The 24,904-nt window shown below is 42.5% G+C and overlaps 1 protein-coding gene across 5 annotated transcripts in view; it reads left to right on the plus strand.

The window, feature by feature from the left end:
• Positions 1 to 23,091, plus strand: part of DYNC1I1 (dynein cytoplasmic 1 intermediate chain 1) — a 192,821-nt gene extending 169,730 nt beyond the window's left edge. For all 5 annotated transcript variants that reach the window (XM_035545340.2, XM_035545338.1, XM_035545343.2 and 2 more), the window contains 2 exons: positions 3,193 to 3,318; positions 22,115 to 23,091. In XM_035545340.2, coding sequence (XP_035401233.1) covers positions 3,193 to 3,318; positions 22,115 to 22,225 — 237 coding nt within the window. In that variant the 3' untranslated portion in view covers positions 22,226 to 23,091. The remainder of the gene's footprint in view (positions 1 to 3,192; positions 3,319 to 22,114) is intronic.
• The last annotated feature ends 1,813 nt before the right edge of the window (positions 23,092 to 24,904 follow it).

Here is a 24,904-nt window from a genome sequence, read left to right on the forward strand (position 1 = left end):
TTTTGTGGTAGCAGTGCAAATCATCATGTTTGATTTATATTTAATAAATTAATATAAAAAACTTTAAAAGCAAAAAAATCCTACTTCACACCTTCATTCTTTTGCAAACTGAGTATTATTATAAGAATCAGGATATGAGGTTTTCTGATAGCTTCAGGTTAGCAAATGCTGATTTGTTATGTATGTGTTCATTACATTTATTTTTTTGTTCGAGGCTGGAGAAAGTCTCTAGATTATTAATGAATCTTGCTTATGGATGAGGCTAATAGCAGTTTATAGATAAAATTGCTTATTCTTGCTCTGTTATATTCCTTTCAAACATACTATGTATGCCCTACCTCAGCTTTGAAAATATGAAGATGGTGTCTGTTTCTAAAAACAGGTAGATCTATTTGCAAACAGGTTTAGACATTACATAAGCAATAAAAGTGCAAATATGTATGTGTGTGTGTGTGTGTATATATATGTATATTCTTACCATGCAGGTTTTTCTGACTGCATCTTAATCTGTTACCTTGTAAAATCTTATTTCAAAACTGTTAAAAATCTGACAAGCAACTTCAGAGAATTTATAAAGTATTTTAAATGTAATCTTAGCAACATAATGCTACCATTATAAAATAACCTCGTATCTTTAAAATCTAAAATAGGCATGTGTAATTTAACCTATCACTTCTCCAGGTAGACAAATCTATTTTAAGATACTATGGTTTGAATATATTTTATCCTGTATCACTGGAGAAAAGGTTTTCTATTTAGACTTTTAAACACTATTGCATGATTGTTTTTTATTTTGCTAGATAGTTTTGCGGAATAGTAATAGGATTTTACAAACCCATTGGATTTGGAAAAAAAAAAAAAAAAAAACACCATGGGTTGTGTCTTGTGTCTGCAGCATGCATGCTGCGTGTTTTTATGTGGAACACTGAAAGAATGCTGTATTAACAACAACAAAAAACAGTTCTGGAGTTATAGATTTCAGCCCTCTGAAAGATTTTGTTAAAAATTCAGTGCCTTAAATCTAAGCTGTGTAGCTCATTTGAAACAAATATCTTTGATCTACAGTTTTCTGAGAAACGTAGCTGGTTAGTGGATTAGTGCTCGAAAAATGTGGCATTTAGTCGTTGTTTGAAGAAACCCATTTCCAAATGTTATGAAATTAATTTTGGCTGGAATTAAAATAGGGTTTGTTTGGTTTTTTTTTTTGTTTGTTTGTTTTTTTTTAAATCAGTGATCAGAAGAGTAAAACTTGCTCATTTTTTAATGCGCTGGTATCCTGGATCAGTGACCCCACGTCAGATTGAAGCCCTCGGCTGTAGCGCGCTAACGAGTAACATACTTGGGACGAGGAGCGGGAGCGTGCCAGCGCTCATCAGTGAGGCTGCCTTGGACAGGACCTCGGCCTTGCACAACCCAGAGACGAGGCCAGCAGCTTATTTGCATCTGAATGACTTCCTAAAGGGGGAGGACAGTATCTGCTTTCTGATTGTTATCCAGCGTTATTTCTACATCGCCCTACAGACAAAATCCTTTCTCATTCTACTCGCGGGGCTGCATAAAGGGTAGTGTCCCGAGCCCTTCATGGAGAAGACATCTCAGCTTGCCAGGCCCGGTGGGCTGGCAGGTGCCTGCTTGGTTTGGGCAGGATCTGTGACGGGGAACATCCAGGCAGAGAGGTGCAGGGCTGGCAGCCCCGCCGCAGTGCCCAGAGCCTCAGGCAGCCGCAGGGGTTGGGCTCCCCGCCGCCACGCACCTCGCTGACGTGCTGAAGGCCGTAGAGCTGACAGCAGGGAAGCTCTGCAGTGTTTGCTTTAAAATCATTTTTCTTGTGGATCTCTGGAGCTGTCTGGCAACTACTGTATAACGCTATAGCCTGGGAACTGAGGTGAAGTCAGGAAAACTTCTCATTTTAAACCAGGTTTCCATGCCACCTCCAAGCTGCTCACTTCCCTCTCGTGCAGCAGCCTGCCCACAATGGGGACCAGAGGGCTCCCGTCGCTCCTGCAGAGGTGGCCCAGGCTCTGGCTGCTGTCCAGCTGCCTCTTCTCGCCAGGACTGTTCTCCAGCTCCGCCTCCAGTTGTAGATCCCACGGCATCCCCTTGTCCCCATCCCAACGTGTGCCTTAGGCCTGTTCCCGTGAGGCGATCTGCTGGGGGAGCCGCTATGGGAGCTCCCATCCTACCCCGTTTGCCCTGATTTGAGAAGCACGAAAACTAAAAAGCCTCGTTCAGGAGGCTGCCGTGCCAAGCTGCAGGCTCCTTGCTCAGGCAGGTTCTCCTGTTAAAGGAGCTGGGTGGAGCATCAGCAGGCTCGCAGGCTACTGTCGTTTGTCTTATGAGGTGACCTAAATCAAGTGAGTGATCTGCCTATCTGGGACAGACACCCACACGGTTCCTTCCTCCTGCAGCTTCTTTTGATGCCTTCATTCCAGCGTAGGTTACAAATACTTCTCCTAAGATCGCGTTCTTTATTCATCCCACGTGTTAACCAGCACCTTTATGTATTCTTGCGGGTCACCTGTTAAGTTTGTTGGTCGGCTTGGGGCAGAGAGGGAGTTTGGAAATTAAACAGCATCCAGGTGTAGTTAAACAAGAAGAAGGCTCCTGGGAATACGGGGATGTACAAGAGAATTGTGGGAGTCTATTGTAGGAGTTCCTAAATGTCAGCTCAGCTGTTCTCACCTTCTGCTGTGTCCTCCCTGAAGTGATTAGCTCAGGACTCTTCTTAATTAGTACCTGAGCTTTGACCTCTGCATCTAGCTGCAGAGGTGAGTATGAAATCCAAGGGTGCATCAGGGATTTGTCTACAGCAGTCAGGTTATTTGGGCCCTGGTCAGAAGTCAGGATAGGACCAAAGCCAAGTCCTACCCTCAGTTGATTCTTGGTCATAAATCAGTGAATTTTTAGAAAGAAGCAGACACAGTTTCACGTGTCTCTGAGTTAAGGGGTAAAATTGTTTTGTTTACTGCCCTTTACAGTAGAAAAGCCTTCCCTACTCATTCTAAGCAATCTCTTACTCTCTCTTTTTTTAGCACATGTGATTGAAGAAACAATGAACCCTTTTTTTTTTTTTTCCCACCCCCCTGACGAGAGGCTTGTGACTCACCCAGCAAAATTGGACGTTCAAAACTGACCCCTGGGTTTGCAGGCAGCGTGATTTTATTGTCCTTTCTTTTCCTATTGTTTCAACAGGTTCCCACAGCTAGCGTGACAATAGAAGGAGCTTCTGCCCTCAACCGTGTCCGCTGGGCCCAGGCTGGGAAGGAGGTAGCAGTTGGTGATTCAGAAGGCCGTATATGGATCTATGATGTTGGAGAGGTATTATTTTTATTGTTTTCAAAGCTCAGGTCCTGCAAGTCACCACATCCAAGTTTGAGAAAAGATCTTACATTGTTAGTCATGGGACACCTCCAAAGAATATACCGTCTGGCTTTCACTGGAGTCCCTGTTGGTTCGGGTTGCCAACAGCATGTTAGTTGTAAAGCTACCGTGCGTAAGAGTTAACTAGTGAAAGTGTCAGGAAGAAAGTCTTTTTTTGTAAATATCCAGTGTTTTTATTTTTTTTTTATGTACAGTTGGAAAAAGTTTAAAAAGGAACATGAAGAGGAAAATATAGGTACAAAGAGAATCTCTTTTGTTCTGAAGTTGGTCCTGCAGGGTTCACCTCTTATATTCCAGCATCTCTTATTTCATGACTGGCTTAATGTTGTAGGCTTTTCTCAGCATGACATGTACAGAGCAAGAGGCTGTTGTTTTAGTGCTGAATAGTGGTAAATATGCTTGAAGATGTGCAAAGGTACTAAAAGGAGGAAATGAAAGGTGTCATTGTGGAAGACGGTAGCTGCATGTGTGGTGAAGGGTATGTGGGTGCTGAGAAATAGCAGGATGTATATTCTGTGTCTAACGCTGCTCTCAATTCACCCTACTACATATTGTAAAAGCCATCTAAACTGCAGTATGTTTGGCACTGATAGAATCTACTTCTGTGTTGATGAATAAGGTATAAAATGTTCTGTCGGCATTACAATTCCTTGGAACGGTTAAGGGTGAATCTCTGAGCAATCAGCTTTTATGTAGAGAATTTGTTTTCTGTCATTATCTGTGATAGGATACTGAGATATCCATCTCTACACAGTAGGGAAACATTATGGAATACATACAGAATTATCTGTAACTCTCATAAAGTGATTTTATGGCCCATAGCAAAATTGCTTGTGCATGACTCATATTTTTGGATTGCATTTGCTTGTGCAGGAGTTGCCTTTCCTCACAAATGTTTGCTGAAACTTCGTGCCGTATTGTTAGCATAATCTCTGAATTGGCTAAGGTTACTGCATTCAGGCTTCCACTACAACACTGCAGGTCAGGCTGTTTTTGTTTATTTTTTGTTTTGCATGACTGTTCTGAAAAGGTGTTTTTTCTGTCTTCGAAGTGATATGACAGGCTATGGAAATGTCTGTGGTGACAGCATGATCTGATCGTGTCTGGGAGTCTAGACAAGCTCCAGAAGTGTGTTTTTTTTTTGCATATCATACACCAGACCTTTCATAGGATTGTTTATCCCTGCAAGCTCACCCAGGAGAAAATAGATTTACTGTTACTGTGCAGAAGAAGTAATATTTAAGTTTTTGTCCTTTTCCTCTCTATAATCAGAATTCAACTTGCAAAATGAGTCACAGCGATCAACTCCGATCAGAAAGAAAGACAGTTTTCTATTACTTGAAAGGGAAAAAGAAAAGAGCCATTCAACAGTATTTATTTGCATGAGTCCTGATCAGTTTCAGAGTAACGTGTTCTGCTTCGTGGACGTTCTGTGTTCTGTCCGTGCAGAGCCCCAGGATCTCCAGCTCAGCTCCATCCGTACTTACACAATTGGATAGATGTCCGTCCACATAGCAGCTGACAGGTCATGGGCCGTTGCCACGCCTCCTCCTCTTCTGTAATGAAGGAACTCATTAATTTGTTGCCTGGTTCATTCTGACAGCATCAGCCTCTGCAGTAATTCCTGCTTCAGAAGCTGCCAGGGCTGCTGTGCTGTTAGGGTGGCTCTTTCTGGTTTAAAAAAGAAGGTTGCTCAGCTATTCTCTGGCACAGCTCTTGTCACTCTAAAGCCTTAAGTGAGCTGCAGAAATACTTTGCAGTTAGAGAGCGTAGAACTGAGGGCTCGGACAGTGGGGAATAGTCTCTTTGCTCGTTAACCCTCTGTGCCAGTTCATAAAGAGCCCTCTGATGAGTTATTTCATGCTCAGCTGTCCTCAGGCACGGCGCGCAGTGAATTCACAGCGTGTCCGTGTACTTTTGGAAGTGTCTGGCAGAAATATGTCAGCCTCAGGCTCCCTCTACTTTAGTATGCAGGCACTGGCCGGTTCCTTGGCTCAGCTGGCGTCCTCCTCTGACTGTCCTTTCTGCAGGGGTTTGATGCAGGGGCACGACAGGGCTGGCCTAATCATTTAAAGGGGGCACTCCTTCTCCCCCTGTCAGCCAGTCATCCCGAGCCATACCCTTTGCTGTCCAGTTTTTGTGCTGGTACCAGTAGCACACGTCAGACCCCACATTATGGTGAAGGAGCTAAATCAGCAGAGAAGTAATGATTTTTTTTGCTTTGTTGGGATATTTTTCTCCATGAACTGACTCAGTATGAGGGCAGACAAGCATCAGTGACAGTAGAAGGGACGTGATGTGAGCGCGTGGCTGTGAGCTGGACCACACAGCACCTGGCTGTGCCCAGATCTCCTCTTTGTCTCAGCTATGTTGCAAAGCCTGACACTCAGCCACGGCAGATGACCTTTCAGCTGTCGCACCCCACCCATCTCCTCCAGCACTGACTTCTGAAAAGGCCTCATCACTGGAAGAACTCAGCCCTGCCTGACTGATAACTCAGTAGCATCCATTTATTTGAAGGTGCATCTCTCTGATTTAGGATGGTGAGCGTGATTACTTGCATTAGAAAGTCAGCAGGCCACTTTACAAAGACCCTAAATATCTTCACCAAAGACATTAATGCTTCACTTTTACTGCACCCTTTTAAAGCCTTCCTTTTCTTGTGGCTGATCCAAATTATCATGTTAGATTAGCTGTCACTTCATAAAACATTGGCTCAGCCAAAGAGATCTGGATATATATGTTACTGTGCTTTATTATCATAGAATCATACTACAACATCTTTGAATTTCACATTACTATGTAAGCAAATTTTCTTACCTGCTTGAACATACAGAGTTGAGCCTATGAATTTTGATCAGAGCAGAAAACATAACAATATCATAGCATTAAGGAATAAATGTAAGTGATAGGGATATTTACTTTGGTAGATTCATCACAGTTTTAAAGACCTAGAGAACAGTGATTGCTGCTATTAACCTATACATATAGGTTATATAACCTGTATAACCTATAACCTATGTGGTGTAAAGCAAAACCATGGTATGGCCTAAGTGAAAATGTAAGACGCGAGGCCTAACCTTGCATCATTTGTGAAGGCAAGGAACTTGAGAAAGGGGCTGTTTTGCTTGGATTGCTTAGGATTTGGCCCTTCTTAAGATGTTACGCAGTCGTAGTCGTTATGACACAAGGTATGGCAGAAACACGAAGAAGGTTGCAGAGTCCATGATCAGGGAGTTAAAAATAACGGTGACATTTTCAGTTAGGCTATATAATGTTATCTCCTTATAGTATGTACTCTTAGTTGTTTGATTTCAGCATCGTGTCGGAAAATAACTGAACACATTTATTTTCACAGTGAGGGGTCTATTTTCTCCTCAATGCATGTGCTTTATGCCCGTTAGCATTAATGGGAGTTATACACACACTTCCAAGGGAGAAGAGACTTAAATAGTCCATATAGATGTGCTCTTGTGGATCAGTAACCACTGATTTAAAGACTGTGAATTACAAAATAAAAACCTAAACAAAAAAAAAAACAAAAAAACATGATTGTTTCAGTGTGATATGATCTTAAACCTAAATAACTTGAAAAGAGGATATAACCAGTCACTGTAAATACACTTTACTCTATGACAGATATAAAGATGCAAACCTTTGCTGGTCTAGTAGCTGAGATATTATTGTGGTGATAGTATGTAAAATGGGTTTTATCTTATTTAGTCTTATGGGTTATTTACAGGGCAGCAAGTTTTCGATATGGTAGAAGTTGATTTTAGCAGAACATGGACCACTGACTATAGATTTATTCACATGTCCAGATGATTGATAGTTAGACCTAACTACATGTCTCTTTTGTACATACATTTTCTAGAAAGCTTGCTCCCATTGTGCATGCTTCAGTGATGTTACACAGTTGCCGCTGTCATAAATATTCTCTAACAACCACGTTTGTTGCTTACCTGGCTTATTGAGAGTGCCATTTGCACCTCTGGTTGTGAAAGGAGCAGCTTCTCTTCCACCTTCCATTCTTTCTTTTTTTTCCATTAATCTCTTCCTGGTCATATTTTGTTTGTGTTGTGAATGAATAGATTGAAACTATAAATCAATGATTTATTATTTGATTGTAATAGAATATAGTTAAAGTAAGTTCGGCTCAGTATTGGAGAGTTTGAAACTAATCACCATGAGCTTATTCATTATTTTGTTAAACCAGTTACAGGACAAACCATTGCATCCGTTTGGTGGCCTTTCCGACAGCTGATTCTAGTCGTGCTTTTCGAGGATGACTAGTATGACAGGTGAAACTGGAGGAAAGCAAGAAAAGGTCTTTCCCTGGACCATCCAGGAAAGCTGGCACTGCCAAAGGAAGCAATTACATGGGATTCTTTAAACAGTTATTACCTCTGTCCTTTATTCTTGCAGTGAAATCAGCATCGTGATGACATTTACACGATTCTGTCAGGTTTCAGAGGTAACGTCTCTGTAAGCCGCTTTCTGGCTGCTGCATCAAACAGTTTGCATACTTCCCCATTTGCTCCATGATGGATACTTGCCCCATATCTCATTTTCAAGAACATGACCAGTGAAGGAGGAGCTGGCAACTGCCTGAAATATGTGGATGTGTTGGTGCCATAAGGAATATCCCATTGGTTCCTGTAAAATAAGTCGCTTTGATTTCAGCAGCCTGTAGCAGCTGTTCTGAGAGTCTTAGGGTTCAAGACAGGGAGACATGCATATTCATGACCAACTCTCACATTTCAGCATGGCTATTGAGTCACATGGCTAGAGTGGAGAAGGATTGGTACTTTGTAATCCTGTCTAGAGATCCCTGAATTTCACTATGGATTTCATAGAGAAAACATAGCCAGCTTCTCTTTCGTGCAGTTGAATTTCTGTTGTGCAGAGAGAAATATGAAACTAGGTTTTATGTCATTAACTTATCCAGGTAGATTTTCCAGTAGGTTTACTTCTGCCATTGTAAAGCTCTTGTAGAGCATATATGGAGTGAGGAAATGTTTTTGCCACAAAAGCAAAGCTGAGACTTGCTATAAAATATTTTATTTTAAAATCTGTGTTGAATTACAAGTGTTCTTGGAACACAGATAAATGGCTCGCATACATATCATGAAGGCAAATTTGAGCAATAATAAGAGGTTGTGCTTACAACCAAGTTCTTTTCAAAAGCATACAAAGATCAAGTGAGACACAATAGTTACAACAACCAACACAAGCCAGGCGTAAAGGATGATTGAATGGATTGTGAGGCAGAGCGTCAATTTCACCATTGATATTTTTGCTATGAAGGCTGCAACATTGGCCTCGGAGGATTTTAAAAGCATGTATTAACAAAGCAGAATCTTTCAAGAGTTGTTGGAAAATGTAAAAGAACTAGGGTTTTGATTTGCTTCCCCTCTGTCCCCAGTTTTATAATGTTCAGTCTTGAGAGACTTTTAAAACTGGAAGCTCTCAGAGATGACCAAAACAACGGCAATGACAGCATATTGGGAACTCTAGCTTTATACTTAAAATAGTAACTGAAATATTGAACAGAACAAGCTCTTTGTCCCTCGTCATTTGAATTTAGACTGATACAGCCACTATTCACAAAGGGATTTTTTTGAAGTAGGTTAAATAAGAACTCCCTAATGAAAAAAATGCACTAGTTTGAAATCAGTCAATTTAATTACTGTGTTTTATGAAGGCCATTACCCATTGCTGATTACTAGGGTGATAAAATCTTTAAGCTTTGGTAGCCTCCATAGGGGGTGAGCCGATCTAAGTAGAGCAAAGTCCAGTCATTATCACCCTAAATACTTGTGTTTCTCATTACAATATTCATTACTTTAGGTTGCTGTGAATGCTTTGAGGTCTTTATGTAAGCACTGGTTTATTCTCCTGTAGAAAAACAACATTATGTTGATAAGTTTAAACCAAGTATTTAACTACTTCTGCAGTTTAAAACAAGACTTGGCTATATCCCGACATATAAATGCATACATTTATGCCTGTGAGTACCCGTATACACTCATATTTGTGACTGTGTGCTTGTCACTGATGAGAAATGGAGACAGAAATGAGTAGTCTTGTTTTTTCAGTCTGTCTTGGTACTTAAGTAGGCTTCATCACAGCAGACTGGAATAGGGTCTTGCACTTCTAGTGCTCTCTTATTAGGGGAGTATTTTTTCAAGAGGGAAACTGAGCCATGAAGGAACTCTACAGACTTACCCAAGACCTGCATCTGGGGGCTGAAGCTGTTTATCCCCAGCATCAGCCTAGGGCCATGAGGTTTCCTTTCTCTGCCACCTTTTGCAGGTTGTGGTGCCTTGCTGCTCTGCTGCCCCTCTAAATCACTGTCATTGTGGCCTCCTGACTTACAAAGCAGCTTGACAAAACGAACATTATTTAAAAGATGACTTCTGCATTGTTTCCCTTCATATTTAAAAATACGTGTATTTTAAAAGACCATTTGAAACATGCTCAGGGAGAGATGTGGGTCTGCGCTACTAGGAAATGAGACTAGCCTGCAGAAGGAGACTGAACCACGTGGTGCGACTAGCTGAGGAGGTCCGAGCCTGGTGGTTCATGTGGGAATATGTATGATAGGAGTGCTTAGTGCCAGAGAGGGAGAACTTCTGGGGCTGAGGACACGGCTGTTACCAGAGCATGTGGCTGCAAGCTGACCATAGGATCACAGAATCACAGAACGGCTTGGGTTGGGAAGGACCCCAAAGATCACCCAGTTCCAAACCCCTGCCATGGGAAGGGATGCCAAGACCAGGCTGACCAAGGCCTTGTCCAACCTGATCTTGAACACTTTCAGGGATGGGGCATTCACAACTTCTCTGACCGTGTGTTAGCTTAACTTCAGAAGAATATTTCAGACTGTCTGAAGACTGAAGTTCCAAGCAAGCAGGGAAGGTGGGGGAAAAAACATCCGCTCAAGGTGGAGCTTGTGATGTGTTCGAATGCTATCTTGCAGTAGATCAAACCTGGCATACAGGGTCACTTTCCTGCCTGATGCCATCATGTACGCTTGTTCTTGGTAAAGGTGGTGTTTCTTCTGTGTTGCTATACATATAAATGAAGTTCCCCCTTCATTTTAGTACTGGAAGATTACTTGTTAAAACTAAAGGAGAAGGTACCAGATCTTTAACAAAGGTATCCTTTATCTCATTTGTTGATTAGACAATAGAGTTAAGCAGGCATTAGCGAAAACAGATAGAAAAGGAAGATTAGGTAGTCATCCTAAAACTTAAATTAATTCTTAATCCTTACCTTAAGATAATATCTTACTAGCTCCCCAGAGAATTTCACAGGGTGAAAAGACGTGAATTTCCAGTATGATACAGATATCTGTTGTAAGAATTCCTCAAGCCCTCATCATATGAAATAAAAAGCTTTAAAAAAAAAAAAAAAAAAAAAAAAACAACCAACCAGCAGAAATCTGGCTCCTGTCCTTTCTGTTCATTTGCACACTACTTTTAAAGCCGACGTATGTTTCCTTTTCCCTTGCAAAGGCCCAGATTCTCCCCCTGCAGAGAGGATCAGAGAGAACAAGCCACATGTGACAGGAGTTAATCATGTAGCTTAATGCACTATTAGAAGGCACTCAGATAACGAAGCGACGAGAGTGGCAGAAGAGAAACTGTAAGAGATCAGTCCCTCTCTGCACAGGAACGCCTGCAGGATGGGTAGAAGGGAGGGCAGTGTGTGACAACCTTCATGTAGGTATTTTCCTGCTGGAAAACAATGTAGAGAACAAGAGAAAGAAGAAAAGGCAAACACTAGATCTGATGTATGAGTCCATCCACTGTGTATTTATTGCATCTGCAGCAGTGGTGGCTTCACTAGGAGCTCCTCGGCTATTGCTTCTCCTGAAAACCTCTGAAGAGGCTCAGAGGAAAAGACAGTCTGGGTCCAGGCTTTTCATAGTAGGTGTGCATGAGGCAGTGGAGACAGAGTAAATGCTTCAGCTAACCTGCCACGTTCTGGACCTGCATCATGGAAAACTGGTGGGGAACAGAGCTCAAGTAAATGCATGCTAATAGTTTTGCAGGGTATGTATTTTAAATACCTGGTTAGGCTGTTGGGTAGTATTTTCTCTGAAAGTTTTTGTCCCCTCTGAAAGTTTTCTCTGAATCTTTTCTCTGAAAGTTTTTATGCAAGTGTGGAAAATTTTCATAGCTTTAAGTAGTGCAGAGTATGGAAGGGAAAAAAGTACCAAACACAAAATTTAGTTTAAACTCAGTTTGTATGCAGCAATTTGCAAATCTAATTGAAATTCATATGCTATCATTGTGTTGTTAAACACTTCTGAAACAAGAGCTGCTTTGTATAATTAATTTTCTTCATGATGCATCTGTGGTTTCAACCTGTTGCATCCAATACCAGTTTTCATTTTGGGAATCCTTAATTATGTTTTTAATTTTTTTTGTTAATGTTTAGCAAAATGGTATGTATTTTGAACATGAAAACTATTTAATTCATGGCTTGGAAGGTAACGGTTACATTAAAATATCAATTGAGGAAAGCTGAGCCCTAATACATCGTATTCAGCAGCCAAAATTCCACATGCAGTGTTTAATTTAAATATGAAATGTATCTTTGCCTATGTCTGAAACGAAGGGAAAAAATGCTATTTTGTGGATGAGCTTTTGCAGGTAATAGATGCAAAATGGAAGGGAAGGAATCCTCATGGAAACAAACTTCTCCAAAAAAAAGAGCAGTTCATAGGCTACCATTGGTGGGAATCCGTCGGCCATCTGGGAGCCAGAAAGCAGTGGCAAAAGTCCTTTATGGTTCCTGTTCCGGAGTGAACCACGGAGTGGACTTGGCTGGCTTGGTTTAAAAAAGGAAGCTAACAAAGCTGAAGATACCGTGATTTGTTTCCTCCCTGAGGCAGTGGCCCTTCGTTCAGCTGGACTTCCAAGGAGACACCTTGGCCAGTGCAGTTGCTCCAGAGGCTGAAGTTCTCATATTTAAAGTAAAAATGATAAAATGATGGGGGTAGTTCTTCCAAATCAATGTAGTTGTCAGGTATTGGAAAGAACAACAGATTGAAGGCTCCTTACCATCTCGTTTTGATCCATTTGGCATTTTTACATTTTTTTAGTGCAATAATAATTGATAATATAATTTGGTAGAGAAGAAGTTCTTATGTGATCACTTAATTCAGAGCCTGAAACTAAGGAGAGAGAAAAAAAATCAGTGGCTTTAATTTCCATATTAAATTTATTTCCATAAATTCCACTCTCGGGACTAGGATCCTCATGGGAAACCAATATACCTGACTTTTTTTCTTAACCTGTAAATTGGTGGCACTGCAGAAGTGGTGGAAAGGTAGGAACTGCAACATCTTTGCTGCTTAGGACACCTCTTCTGTAGCAAAATTATTAGCTTTTCTGAAGCACAGCAGATGCTCTTTCTGCTTTTGTAGCTGTTGAATTATATTAAATTTCTTTCATCTCCAAGGACCTGAGTAGATCTGTAGGTGAGGACTACCACAGCATGCCTGGCAAAAACACCCGGGTGTTATGTGGAAATCCTATAGCTTAAGACTAGTCCATAAGCTTATAGTTTTAAGTTTGTATTTTAAGAGGTGGTCTAAGCAAACAATAGTAATCGAAATTTCAACTTTATCCTCTCTTTCAAGAGTCTTGGAGTTACTCAACGTTTTATCTTGTGTAGTTGATATCAAGTACAGCATTTCGATACATTAATTGAGGGAGGAAAAATCTGTTTGGTAGCTCGGACATCATTCTTTTGAATTATTTCAGGAGAGTCTGAGCCAACTCTGATATTATAGGTGGAACTGTAGTGTTGTCTACAATTAAAGATACTTTCCACTTCCTTGTTTTCTTTTTCATATGCCCAATCAAGTACTAATCCTCCAGGCTGAAATTTTCTGTAATTGGTGTTTGCTTCCAGCACAGGTTTTGTTTTTTTTACCTTTTATTTTTTTTGATAAAGATTAAAGATGGTATCATAATGCACAATGAGTAGCACTAGGGGAGTTAACCCTAACTTTGACATTTCCTATCTTGGAAGTGTTAAGAGCCTGCAGTCTTTCTGTTCTGTTAACGTGCATTTGTGTGTCTTGTATGTATAATTTACAGACTGTTTTAGTTTGTTCTCCCTCTCTCCTGTTAGCCTGACATCAAGATGACTGCTAGAGACAAAGACGACTAAGTTTAGTAAAAAATTAGTAGGCATTCAAAGCTTGGATTCCTATGTAGGAGCTTTACACAGTGCATCTTTGCTCTTTACATGTATATTATTAAAATAACACCATTGTTTGTTTTGTATTCAAAACACAATTTGCCATCAAATATGTAACAATTTAGCAGCTACTGTTCTCCTTAGGAGAAAAACATGAATTTTGCTGAAATTATGTTCTGTTTCTGTTTGGGATTAAGCTTTTTTGTCATATAAACTAATATTTTGTCTTCTTTTTACTATGGCAGCACTAGTTAAATCAGAGCCTGCTGGTGAATTGCAAAGAAATAAATCACAACAGACATTAATCTAGATGAGGGCTAAGTAATTAACTTCATAGAAGGGTGGTGTATACTGTGTCTGTGACACTAGACTGACTGCTGTGCATAGAATAAATGCAGTATTTAGGCTGCCTATGGTATTCCACCCCTTCAATTAAGTAAACAAATATATATAGAGCTACTCTGGAGTGTATCCTTTGTGGTCTAAACACTGTGTCTTATTAAAATCATCTGCATGCAGTGTGTGGGGTTTGAGTTCCTGCCAGTGGTTTCATCCATTGTTAGCAGTGATGCTCAGCTCTCCCAAGAGTTAAATACAGTGGTACTATAGTTATGTGAAAAGGGTGCTCTTGGTTACTTTGGTGGCCATTCCGTTGCATATTACCTCCCACTTTGTTTCCATCCATGTGTGTGGCATAGGGTGTTGCCTGGAAAAATATAGGCTTTTTCAGGAAAAAAGAAATCCATATAGGTTGAGAAAAATGTCAAAGGCATTCTGTAATGGATTCTGCGGGGCAAGACCAGGGCCAGAATAGGTGCATGCCTGCTGACTGCGTGTGTGTGTATCAAGATATTTAATATTTACATCTATATATCTGTTTTTACCTCCCTGTCAGTGATAATAACATCTGTTGAACTCTGGAAGATAAGATCAGTTGTTTAAAGGAGAACTATCGCTCTTGTTTCTGATTTGTAAGCATTATGATCGTCATCCCACAAGTATTCCCTTTTACCCAGAGAATTAGACCGATTTGTCTGTTCTACTTTGTAGAAAAGATGAAGCTGAAATAGTTATATTTTATCATCATAAAATATTTTTACCTACAGTGTCATAAATGCATTCAGATGTTAATCCATTGCACAAAGTATTTGCAGCAGATTTCTTTTCAATGCAGCACGTAATTTTAGAAGGTGATAAGGACAATATAGGTTGACAAAAATTCTACCTAGGGAAAAGAGCTAAAATGATATTCTTCCGAAGCTGCATTTATTTGGTGATGTTATTAAACTGAAAGAATATAAAGATGGTGATAAACCACACACAGAGATAACTTAGTGTGAATTCTAAGATTTCAGTCATTAAAGTTGGTTTGCTGTACTTGCTGTTTTTCACAAACTCAAATTAATCTGAATGCTTTCTCGTGCTTTAATTAGCTAGCTCTTCAAAGAGTGATTAACCTGCCTTTGTCAAAAATTATAATAGCAACAGAGCATTTTAGATATGAGGAGCATGAATTTTCATGTCGTTTTGATTTTCCCTGTTGAATGTGAAGTTTTTTTTGCACATACAGCTCTGTCAAAGTGGAGACAAGTCAATAGGATTGTCTAAAATAAGACCAACTTTTACCTCCAAACAGCAGAAAACCCAGATGCAACTAATAAAGGATGCACGTTGATCAGAAAGTTCCTGATCTCTCAGAGTACAGTGACTAGCTATAGAAACCCGTCGCGTAATTTAGGTCAGAATAAGGTTTTCTAGATGCGAAAATAAGAAAATAAAAAATAAAGCATTGTACTTATATAAACTGTTTGAATGGGTCACCTATTTTTGACTCGGGAACCTCTATCACCCTTAAAGTGTATCTTGGACCACCATGCAGGCTCGTCTGCAAATGTCTAATTGAAAACAGTGTGTGGCAATACGGTTCGGCAGGCCGTCTGCAGACCACATACGTTTGGCAGATTGCTCCAAGCCGTGGTGTAACGCTTCATTTTCAGATTCTCCTTTTACACCTGTGTTCAGGGAACGTGTGTGTTAGAGGCGATTATAGATCGTTTGGGTTGGAAAAATTCAGTCCTCCATATTAACCCAGGAGTCAGAGACGATGTTGAGAAAGGCTTTCCTGCGCCTGTTTTTCATCTGAGGTATCCAAACTCCAGGTGAAGATGAAAAAAATATGATTATTAACCTGGTGATTCGGATTGCACAGTCCTTTAACCAGTAATCGGTGCTGCAGTTTCTATACCAGTATCATAGTGACAGGTAAATTGACCCATGAGGTACAGTCATTAAAAAGAAATAAAATAGGTTGAATAGAGTCTACTGTGCTCCTTCTGAGAGTTTGGGAAGCCATCTACTCCAAAGTGCTGCTCTTGAAATTGCTATTGTGTTTTTCCTCCTTCTTAGGAGAGTCCGCAGCCCTCACAGGAGAGCGGTGCTGGACAAGAGCATGGAGGGATGGAGGCAGAAAGGGTTGTCCACCCTCATCTCAAAGACTTAGAGGCTCCAGGAAAGGCAGTGAGCCAGGAATTAAGTGAAATATCCTCATTGAATAATTCATTTGCTGGAAAGTGTTTTTTCAAGGAAACTGAAGCTATACAGAGATTTGGACAAATTGAGCTGAAACACTTTCAGCAATAAAAAAGATGGATAGGAGGGGAATATACTGAAAAACTTAAAATATGTTATAATATCTTATTTCAACCTCCTGGATAGATTCCTCTAAAAGCCATATTCAGAGATTGGATTTTTGTTTTGTTTTGCGGTGGTGTTGTTCAGGCTCAAAAACTTTTTTTTTTTAAGTAGACCTAAATTAAAAGGACAAGTGTTACCAGGTGTTGAATCTGAAAATGAAGTTAAATTTATGCTGATTTGTGTCTTCAGGCACTGTTTTTCTGTTGTTTTTCTGCTTGCTTGGGTAGCCCAGCACTAGCTGGCACAACTGGTGGTGTTGACAGGTATCTGGTGTTGAGCATCTCCTGAGTGTTCTGCATGAAGATTTTCTGAGTATTAATGTTTGGTGAAGTTCCTAAGAGCACAGTTTCTGTAAAAAACACAGGAAATACAGTTTGTGTTTGTACTATCTCTGGTGTGTGGATTGGAAGCTGTGCACACTGAGGAAATCTCTGCCTCGATGAGAAGATGTAGGAGGCTGTTCCTGATGAGACCCCCATTCTTGCTTCTACATGTGACTGGCTTGCCTGGTGAGACTCAGGGAGAGAGGGAACTCCCTTATTCTCTTACCAGAGCGTGTATAAGCCATCTCCTTGGTCAGTGTTAGCATCAAGGGGAGCACGTTTGTGGTTCAGGGCTGGAAGACTAGCAGGTAAGTAATGTGCTTGGCTAGGGTGATCACCCAGGTAACACCGAGGCCTCAGAAGTTTCGGATATCCAAAGGTTCTGTGGTGGCACTCTGAGGTAAGGATTTTGTCACACCCAAGGTACATCACGTGGAACTTTGACCTGTGGGCCGGGCAAAGCCAGGTGCTCATCAGGAAGATCCTGGCTGTTGCTACCCTTGAGTCTGGTTATTTTACCCTTTATCTACAAGTGCAGAATAGGCACAAGTTGAAACAATCTTGCCTTTAAGCTTTACAAGCCTTCATAGAGTCATAGAATATCCCAAGTCGGAAAGGACCCACAAGGGGCCAACTCCTTGCTCCACACAGGACCACCCACAACCAAACCATGTGTCTGAGAGCAGTGTCCAAACACTTCCTGAACTCCAGCAGCTCAGTGTCATGACCACTGCCCTGGGCAGCCTGTCCCAGTGCCCGACCACCCTCTGGGTGCAGAACCTTCCCCTAACACCCAGCCTGACCCTCCCCTGTCCCAGCTCCATGCCGTCCCCTCGGGTCCTGTCGCTGTCCCCAGAGAGCAGAGCTCAGCACCTGCCCCTCCGCTCCCCTCTTGAGGGAGCTGCAGGCCGCCATGAGGCCTCCCCTCAGCCTGCTCTGCTCTGGGCTGAACAAACCCAGGGACCTCAACTGCTGCTCATATGTCTTGCCCTGCCAACCCTTCACTACCTTTGTAGCCCTCCTTTGGACACTCTAATAGTTGTGATACCCAAAACTGGATGCAGTTGCTTCTAAGCTGTTATGTTTCTAAGTCTACTGTAACTTCATGACTCTGAAAAAGATAGGGAGAAAACAACCAACCTTCTGTAGCTGATCTGCGTGACCCAACTAGACAAATCCTGTCTTTCCAAATCTAGACGCTGTTAAGACCATCTCCAGACTTGAAAGCTCAGCTCAGTGCATTACCACCAAAACAGAAGGGGTTGCGAGTGATCCTAGAGACAAGGGGCTTCTAGTTGGCCAGGACTAGTAGGCAGGGTCCAGCTACCGCTAGTTGTGGGGAAGGAGCTGAACAAGAGGAGAGGGAGATCTCAACTCCTAATTTATAATCCTTTTGTCCAGCACACAGCCAGTCTCATTTTTGGGGTTCAGCTGAGCTCACTTCACATGGGGGTCTAGGCCTGCTGGTTGGGAGGTGCTGCCCAGGGAGGGTTTCCTTTACCAGCAGTGTTTGTGCTGCACCGTTCGGTCAGGAGGGGCATTCCTGGCAGTTACCTTTTCTCACCTGAAGTCTGCATGTCTGAAATCATGGTAGTGGAGTTGGTGGAAAAATTCGTTCTGAGAGTTTGCATCACGTAAATCAGCTTTTGAGTGCCATCAAGAAACAGTTTGTGGACTAGCCGAAATAAAATCTTAAATGTGTATAGTGTTTAGTATGTTATATGTTATTGATCATATATAAACAGTTACAGATACCAATTTTAAAGATACTGAGTGCTTTTGGAGGAATGTTTTATGGAAGTGAATGGGGGGGGTGTCTAAAAAGGTTAGAGTGATATAAAGAAAACATTGATTTGATTTTTGAGAAATGACAGGACCCCAGTTGTCCTGAGTTAAATAGCTTCACCCAATAAAAAATGGAATCAGTGTTTTTGGTAACATCTTGGTAAGATGTTTTCTTGTACTAAGTTCTCCCTCCTGTAACCAGATGAGCACGTGTAACTTCGCAAGCGGAAGCAGGTTTATTTGGATGCGTAAACTTGTAGTTACACTTGGAGGTCCATAGGCTTGCAGCCTGAACTCTTGATATTTTAAAAGCCAGACAGAAGACAAAACTACCTCTCTTCCAACAGCTGAACAGACAGAGTTTGGCTAAAGTCATCCCATTGCTTTGATAATTCTGGCTTTCCTCGTTAGAATTAACATCTGATGCAACCTAAATATATCACAGTATTTAGGCTAAAGCAGTGTGGGTAATTTAGTCAATTAATTAGCTGCAGGTAGCGCTTACCTTCCCTTTGAAGGGATCAAAGGAAAGCACTGAATAACGTTTATTTTCTTGTTCTGCTCCATACCTTAGTGTCAGTTCATTCAAATAACCTTATGACCCAAATGTTAATGTAAGTTGTTATATTACCTTATTATGCTTTGGTGAATGTTTCTACTCCGTGTAGAGTTCGTGACTGCTGGAACTCAACACATGCTGCTTTGTAGTAACTGGAAGTGGACAGAAAAATGGTAAAAATGCCAAACAGGTGAGGAACCCCTAAATAGCTCTAAACCCCTGCCCTTCCTCTGCAAAGTATCTCCTCGTTTCTTCCACCCTTACGCTGGTATTTGCAGTGTAACTACTTCAGCAGGAAGGCTGAAGAAGACAGTCCACAGTCAGACGCAGGCCTTCAACATTTGTCAGTGTAAGTACACACAGTTGAAAGAACTTTTATGGAAAATGACTGGAAGGGGAGCGTTAATTCATACAAGAATTTGAATTGGAGTTTGTGGATGCTTTTGTTTTTATTTGTGGTCTTTCGCCTTATAACTTTTGTGGTTCAGCTTTAGGGACTTCACAGAAAGAAGTAGGGGAATAAAAGTCAATTTTTCCCTTGACTTCAGTATTGCCAAGGTTTCCCTCTCCATCCCTGAGGAATTTCTATTAGAGGGGTTTGTTCTACTAACAGTCGCTTAGCAGGGCTGGCCCCTCATTGAAAGCATGATGCAGTATGTAGGATTTAATAAGGTAAAATAAAACAAAGATTTAAGTAATTAGATTGTATGTGGACACTGAGCGTTCTCATCTGTGTGCTGATGGCCTTCGCTTCAATCATTAATTGTTTTGTCAATCGAGACATTAAAAAAGGCCCTGTCCCTCCTCCATCTGTCAGCTAACCATATTGCCTACCTACATTTGCAGGGAGATTTTTCAAGTTTGAGAATTTTCAAGTTGTAATAGCCTGGAGTTTGATTTTATTTGTCTGTGGCCATGCTGTGGAGTAGAGGGAATTAAATGATCTCAATGTAATAAATACATAGATTTTTTTTTTCTTTCAACATACTGTCTTCTTGAGCCATTTAATGCAGTGTAATGCCATTTGGGATTTAAAAAGACAGGAAGAAATGAGGCTTTATTAAATTCAGAGAGTCCTCCGACTAAGATACTGCTCCACTTTATATAAGTCTCACTAATTCCTAGTAGTAAAATCATTAATGTTTTCATTCAGCAGTTTGATCAATGACAGTGTCCTACACATCATGAGAAATAAAATCTTTTAGGACACCAGCAGTAGTTAACAGTGAATTTGCTACACGCACATGTTGAATGCATCTATAACAGAAGGATCTTTGCCTTGTCCCTTAGCTGACTATGTAGTAGCTTGCACGGGAGTGTGACTGTGACCAAACCTGTGCTACAGGTACTTCCTTGTGTGTTGGCGAACTGACCTTCGCTTTGGTGTTGCATTTCCTTCTGCTTAACATTCTTCAAAGCACAGAGCTTGCTTTCAACTAAAGACCACAGCAGACCCACATCTGTGTGTGTGAGACAGCTGTCTCAAAGGGTTTGCTCCTGTAACTCCCATCGCCATTTCCTAGAAAAGACTAGGAGAAAAGTGCAATGAGTGGAAGGTGGAGAGAGGGAAACCAACCCAGCAACACTCTGGGGGCTCATAGCTTCACACCGATGGCATTTCTTGGTCTGTAACATCAGTAATTGAACTGTATTATATTCAGTATTTCAGTAGGCAAAAAAAAAAAAAAAGTTACCACATGCCAGCCCTTCATCATGTAGCTGAGTCATTGGAATATGCACTCTATACTGGAAGCTTTAAAACGTACACTGGATTTTTCCCCAAAATATTGGCTGTAGAGCCAAAGCTAGATACAAAATAGTTGAAAAGCTCATTGGCTTTGTTGAGATCTGCAGGAGGTGTTTAGACCCAGCATTGCAGATACCTACCCATGTGATTACGGTTGAGCTTGCAGCAGTTTATGTGGACCTCTTTCGCACAGGGTTAACATCAGGCTGATATGCAAGTTCTTGCTTGAGTTGGGTGTGCTAATTCATGTACTGTCCTTTTCTCAGTCTCCAGCTATAGGGATGGAAGGAGAGGAGAAATTTGCTTCTAATACAGTGCAGCACACCGCACTGCTTCGTGCACGCCTCTCACCTGCTAGTTCCAGACGATCGCAGCCAGCAAGCCAGCTGCGTGAGATTTGGGGGTGTTTGGGAAGAAGTAAGCCAGTACAGACTACGCTGGGTACTACAGGCTGGGTTAGCTAAGGTCTTACTTGTGCTTTAGTCTAAAGGCGTGCTTTTGCTAAGGTGTACTACAGTTTACTTTATGCCCTGTAGTATGTCACATTGCTTCTTGGTGCCGAACAGTTGCCTTCTTCAGTACCAAGCACTGCACAGGATCTCGAAACAGCTCTTTGCTCACGCTGTGTTCAGGACACGGTCTCAGGGCTTGAAAATGGCAGTAAAAGAGTGCATGGTTAATGTGGGTGTTTGTTGCCATTTCCTAGAATTGGAGTTAATGAAAATGAAGTTTGAGAAAACTGCTTGGTTTGTTTTGGTTTCCATAATTAGCTCACTCCTACTTTGCATTATCTTCCAGAAATTGCAATGTTGGATCTAGCTAGAACTGACTGCAGTGTTATTTTGCCATATCACTAAAGAGTTCTGACAGGAAGTTTAGCTGTTTGGATTACATGTTCCTCTTGAAGCCTGATGTTCAAGAGCTCTTCATTAGAAACATCAGTGGTATTAAATAGAAATGGATCTTGCGTGATGCTTTCAAAAAGCAGACTGTCCTCGCAGCCCCCAGTTGCTGTCACGTTCCCATTATGATGCGTCTTTTCTAAATTCCTTAACGTAGAGGAGGGTAACTAAAATAACACAATGTATTTATTTTACTGTTAAGAGCTTTAACGAACTTCAGGAAAGTGGTTTCAGTACGGTGTTGTAAAAGCGCTGTTACCTTGCGCACGTTGACCTTGGTCCTGCAAACAATTACTCGTGGGCACGGCCTCGCCGACTTCGGGTGGGCAGCGTGCGAGTGTGCGGTGACACGCGTGTGTATGCGCTTGTACGGGCCGAGCCTCTCATCGTCTGGAAAGTCTTGACACGTTAACAAGGGGCTAGGCTTCGCAGCGAACGCTTCAGCAGAAAACTTTTCCTCAAGATCACAGCGTGTTAATGCCGCGTTGCGTTCCTCCCCCAGCTGGCTGTTCCGCACAACGACGAGTGGACCCGTTTCGCTCGGACCCTGGTGGAGATCCGCGCCAACCGAGCGGACAGCGAGGAGGAAGGGGCCGTGGAGCTGTCGGCCTAGAGGAAGAGGACGAGCAGCGCCCGCCACCGCCGCCAGAGCAGCCTTCCCCCGCCGAGTGTCTGGTGTTCAGTGTCCGAGTCGGTCTTGCTGTGGCTGTCGATGCCAGTGTCCGTGCCAGTATTGCTCAGAGCATTCCGTATTAATCACACGGCTTTGCACAAGGCTGAAAATATCCAGAGCATTTTCATACTTTATATTTCTGTCTGAAAAGTAAGAAAGAAAAGACAAATCAACCCTTTATGGGTTTAGTTGTTGCCTTTTAACTACTTAGTAGCTGTATTTAATAGCTAGGAACCCCTGGTTAAACTTGTGCTCACATTGCCCTTCTGGCATAGTCCTATTAAATCCATATGAAGCCAGATATGATTATGTGCAGATGTGGTGTGCTTCACTGTATGGGACTGGGCCAAAGACTTTAGATGTGGTGTTTCACATGGTGACTTACATTATGAATGGATGTACTATATGAAAGTTGCTGCTCCTTATTTATTGCGGTGTGCTGCATGGAACATATTTATTTGAAAGCATTAAAATAAACGATCCTAAAGCATGTGCATAATGAGAGAACTGCATTGTCTGTGTGCTGCTGTAGAGGTTACGTTAACGTCCACATAACAATTACGGTACATCAGTTGTGCTTAAGATGCAAGATCTATAAAGGTTGGCTTGAGTGGATGCAATGACTTTCTTTTCCTTTTCTTCTTCTTTTTTTTTTTTAAGATGCCTATTATTTCTAGGCACTTGAACAATATTTCAGATGCAGTCGGTCACTGATACTTGTCATGCAAGTTAACACTAACAGTCTGACAAAGGGTTGTGGTTCCCGGGTATGACACTAGTATTGCCAATAAAACGTATCCAGCCTGTTCTGTCGCAGCGTGGTTGATTTTCCCTTGCCAGCAGCGCTCGGTGCGTTCGGTACCGGGCACGGGGAGGACGTGACTTCCCCGCCGTGCAGAGTGCTTGTGCTGCTGCTGCATCCGTGGGTGCGCTCGGGTGCTGGGACGGGCCAGCCACGGGCTTGCAGGCAGCAGATCCTGCTACAACATTTTAGCAGGATCTGCTGCCTGCAAGCCCAAGGCAGTGGGCACAGACTTGTGCTCGCTGAGGCCCGGTGGGACGCGGCCGAGTGCTGAGGGAGGCGTTGAGGCTGCCAGCTGAGCACTGCAGTGGCACCAGGCTCTACCAGAGGGGCTCGCGCTGGCACTCGGGCAGGCAGGTTAACATCACAGCCAGGAACATGGGCGGGTGGACAGCAACGAAGATGTTGTAAGCTTGCAGTCATGTTTAGGGCCATATCAGCTAATGCTCTTCGGTGCTATGGTCACATCCAGAACCAGGGGGAGGTCTCCGTGCTGCTGAAAGCCGGAGCGGTCTAAGAAAATGAATCACTTGGAGAAGCTGGATAGCCCTTGTCCTCTTGCTTGGTAGTTGGAAGGAACTGCGCAGGCTGGGTTCTTCATGGTGGGACGGGCCATGTCGCAGTGCCCGTGAGGCTGTGGTGAGCAGGGCGCTGCCCCAGACGAACTCATTCACACAGCACAGAACAAATCTGCCAGGGGCCTCGTGGTCACAGTAAATCCACACCTGGGAGCACATGGCCACAGTGCGAGACAGCACACAGGTGCAAAGGGAAAGGTTTAAAGCACGTTCTGGTGTTTCCCATTCATTGTAAACAGTGCATTGAAAATGGCAAATTTGCTTCCGCAGTTTCCATATTACGTTTCAGTTTTTGGAACTGAAGTAGGGGAAACTGAGTATTTACCTTCCAAGCTCTCCCTGCTTCGTTGCATTAATAGCTTGTAAAGTCGTCTTCTGGGATGACTCAGACCAGCTCCAGAATTTGCTGCTGTATGCAAATGAAAGTTGTACCAAAGGTCCTCTTTCTCCCCAGCGCAGCACTGGGGTGTCACAGAGCAGAGGTGGGAACGGGAACGCTTCCCGAAACAATGGGAAAACAAATCAACAACAACAACAACAAAAACCCACACACCTTTTTTTTTCCCTCTCGCCTCTTCTTTGAGCAGAACTCAGCAGGATACAGCAGGAGCGAGCAAAAGCCCCAGATTTCCACAGAGCAACACCATTGACGGGCCCGCACATGCAGCAGAAGCAGATGGCAGTGAACCCTACAACAACAAACCCTACAACCAGCAGCTGGGCCTTGATGCCCTGCTGCTGCTCACCACTGCCCTGTGGTGCAGTTTGGGCCCAGCCCGTGCAGGAATCGCTAGCAGGTTTATTTTGTTAGGGCAATTTTCCTGCTGCTGAACAAATAGCTCCGCCTTACCGGCTTTCCGAAGGAGCCAGTATGAGAAGACAATGCTCAGGCTCTGCCCGGTAGGGAAAGAAATACAAACCCACCCTTTATTTTCAAGGAGGAAGAATGTTCTCGAGACCCCTTTGCCTACAAACACCCAGAGAACAGAAGGAGGAGCACGAGGAGCGTGCCCCATCCTCTCGTGATGCTGCCGTGCTGCCACCTGCTCCCGTGGGTGAGAACGAGCTGGCAACAGCTGCGGCTTTGCTTTGGGGCTGTGGCACCTGAGCTTTCTGCAAAGTGAAGGCCACGAGCTGAGCTCAGATTGAGCCAGAGAGGGCTGCATCACCAGCAGGGTAAGAAAGTGCAAGCTCATCAAGGGCGATGCAGCAAGCAGCGCAGGAAGGTGAGCAACGTGG

Source organism: Cygnus atratus, chromosome 2 (genome assembly GCF_013377495.2).
Source record: "Cygnus atratus isolate AKBS03 ecotype Queensland, Australia chromosome 2, CAtr_DNAZoo_HiC_assembly, whole genome shotgun sequence".
Taxonomy (NCBI): domain Eukaryota; kingdom Metazoa; phylum Chordata; class Aves; order Anseriformes; family Anatidae; genus Cygnus; species Cygnus atratus.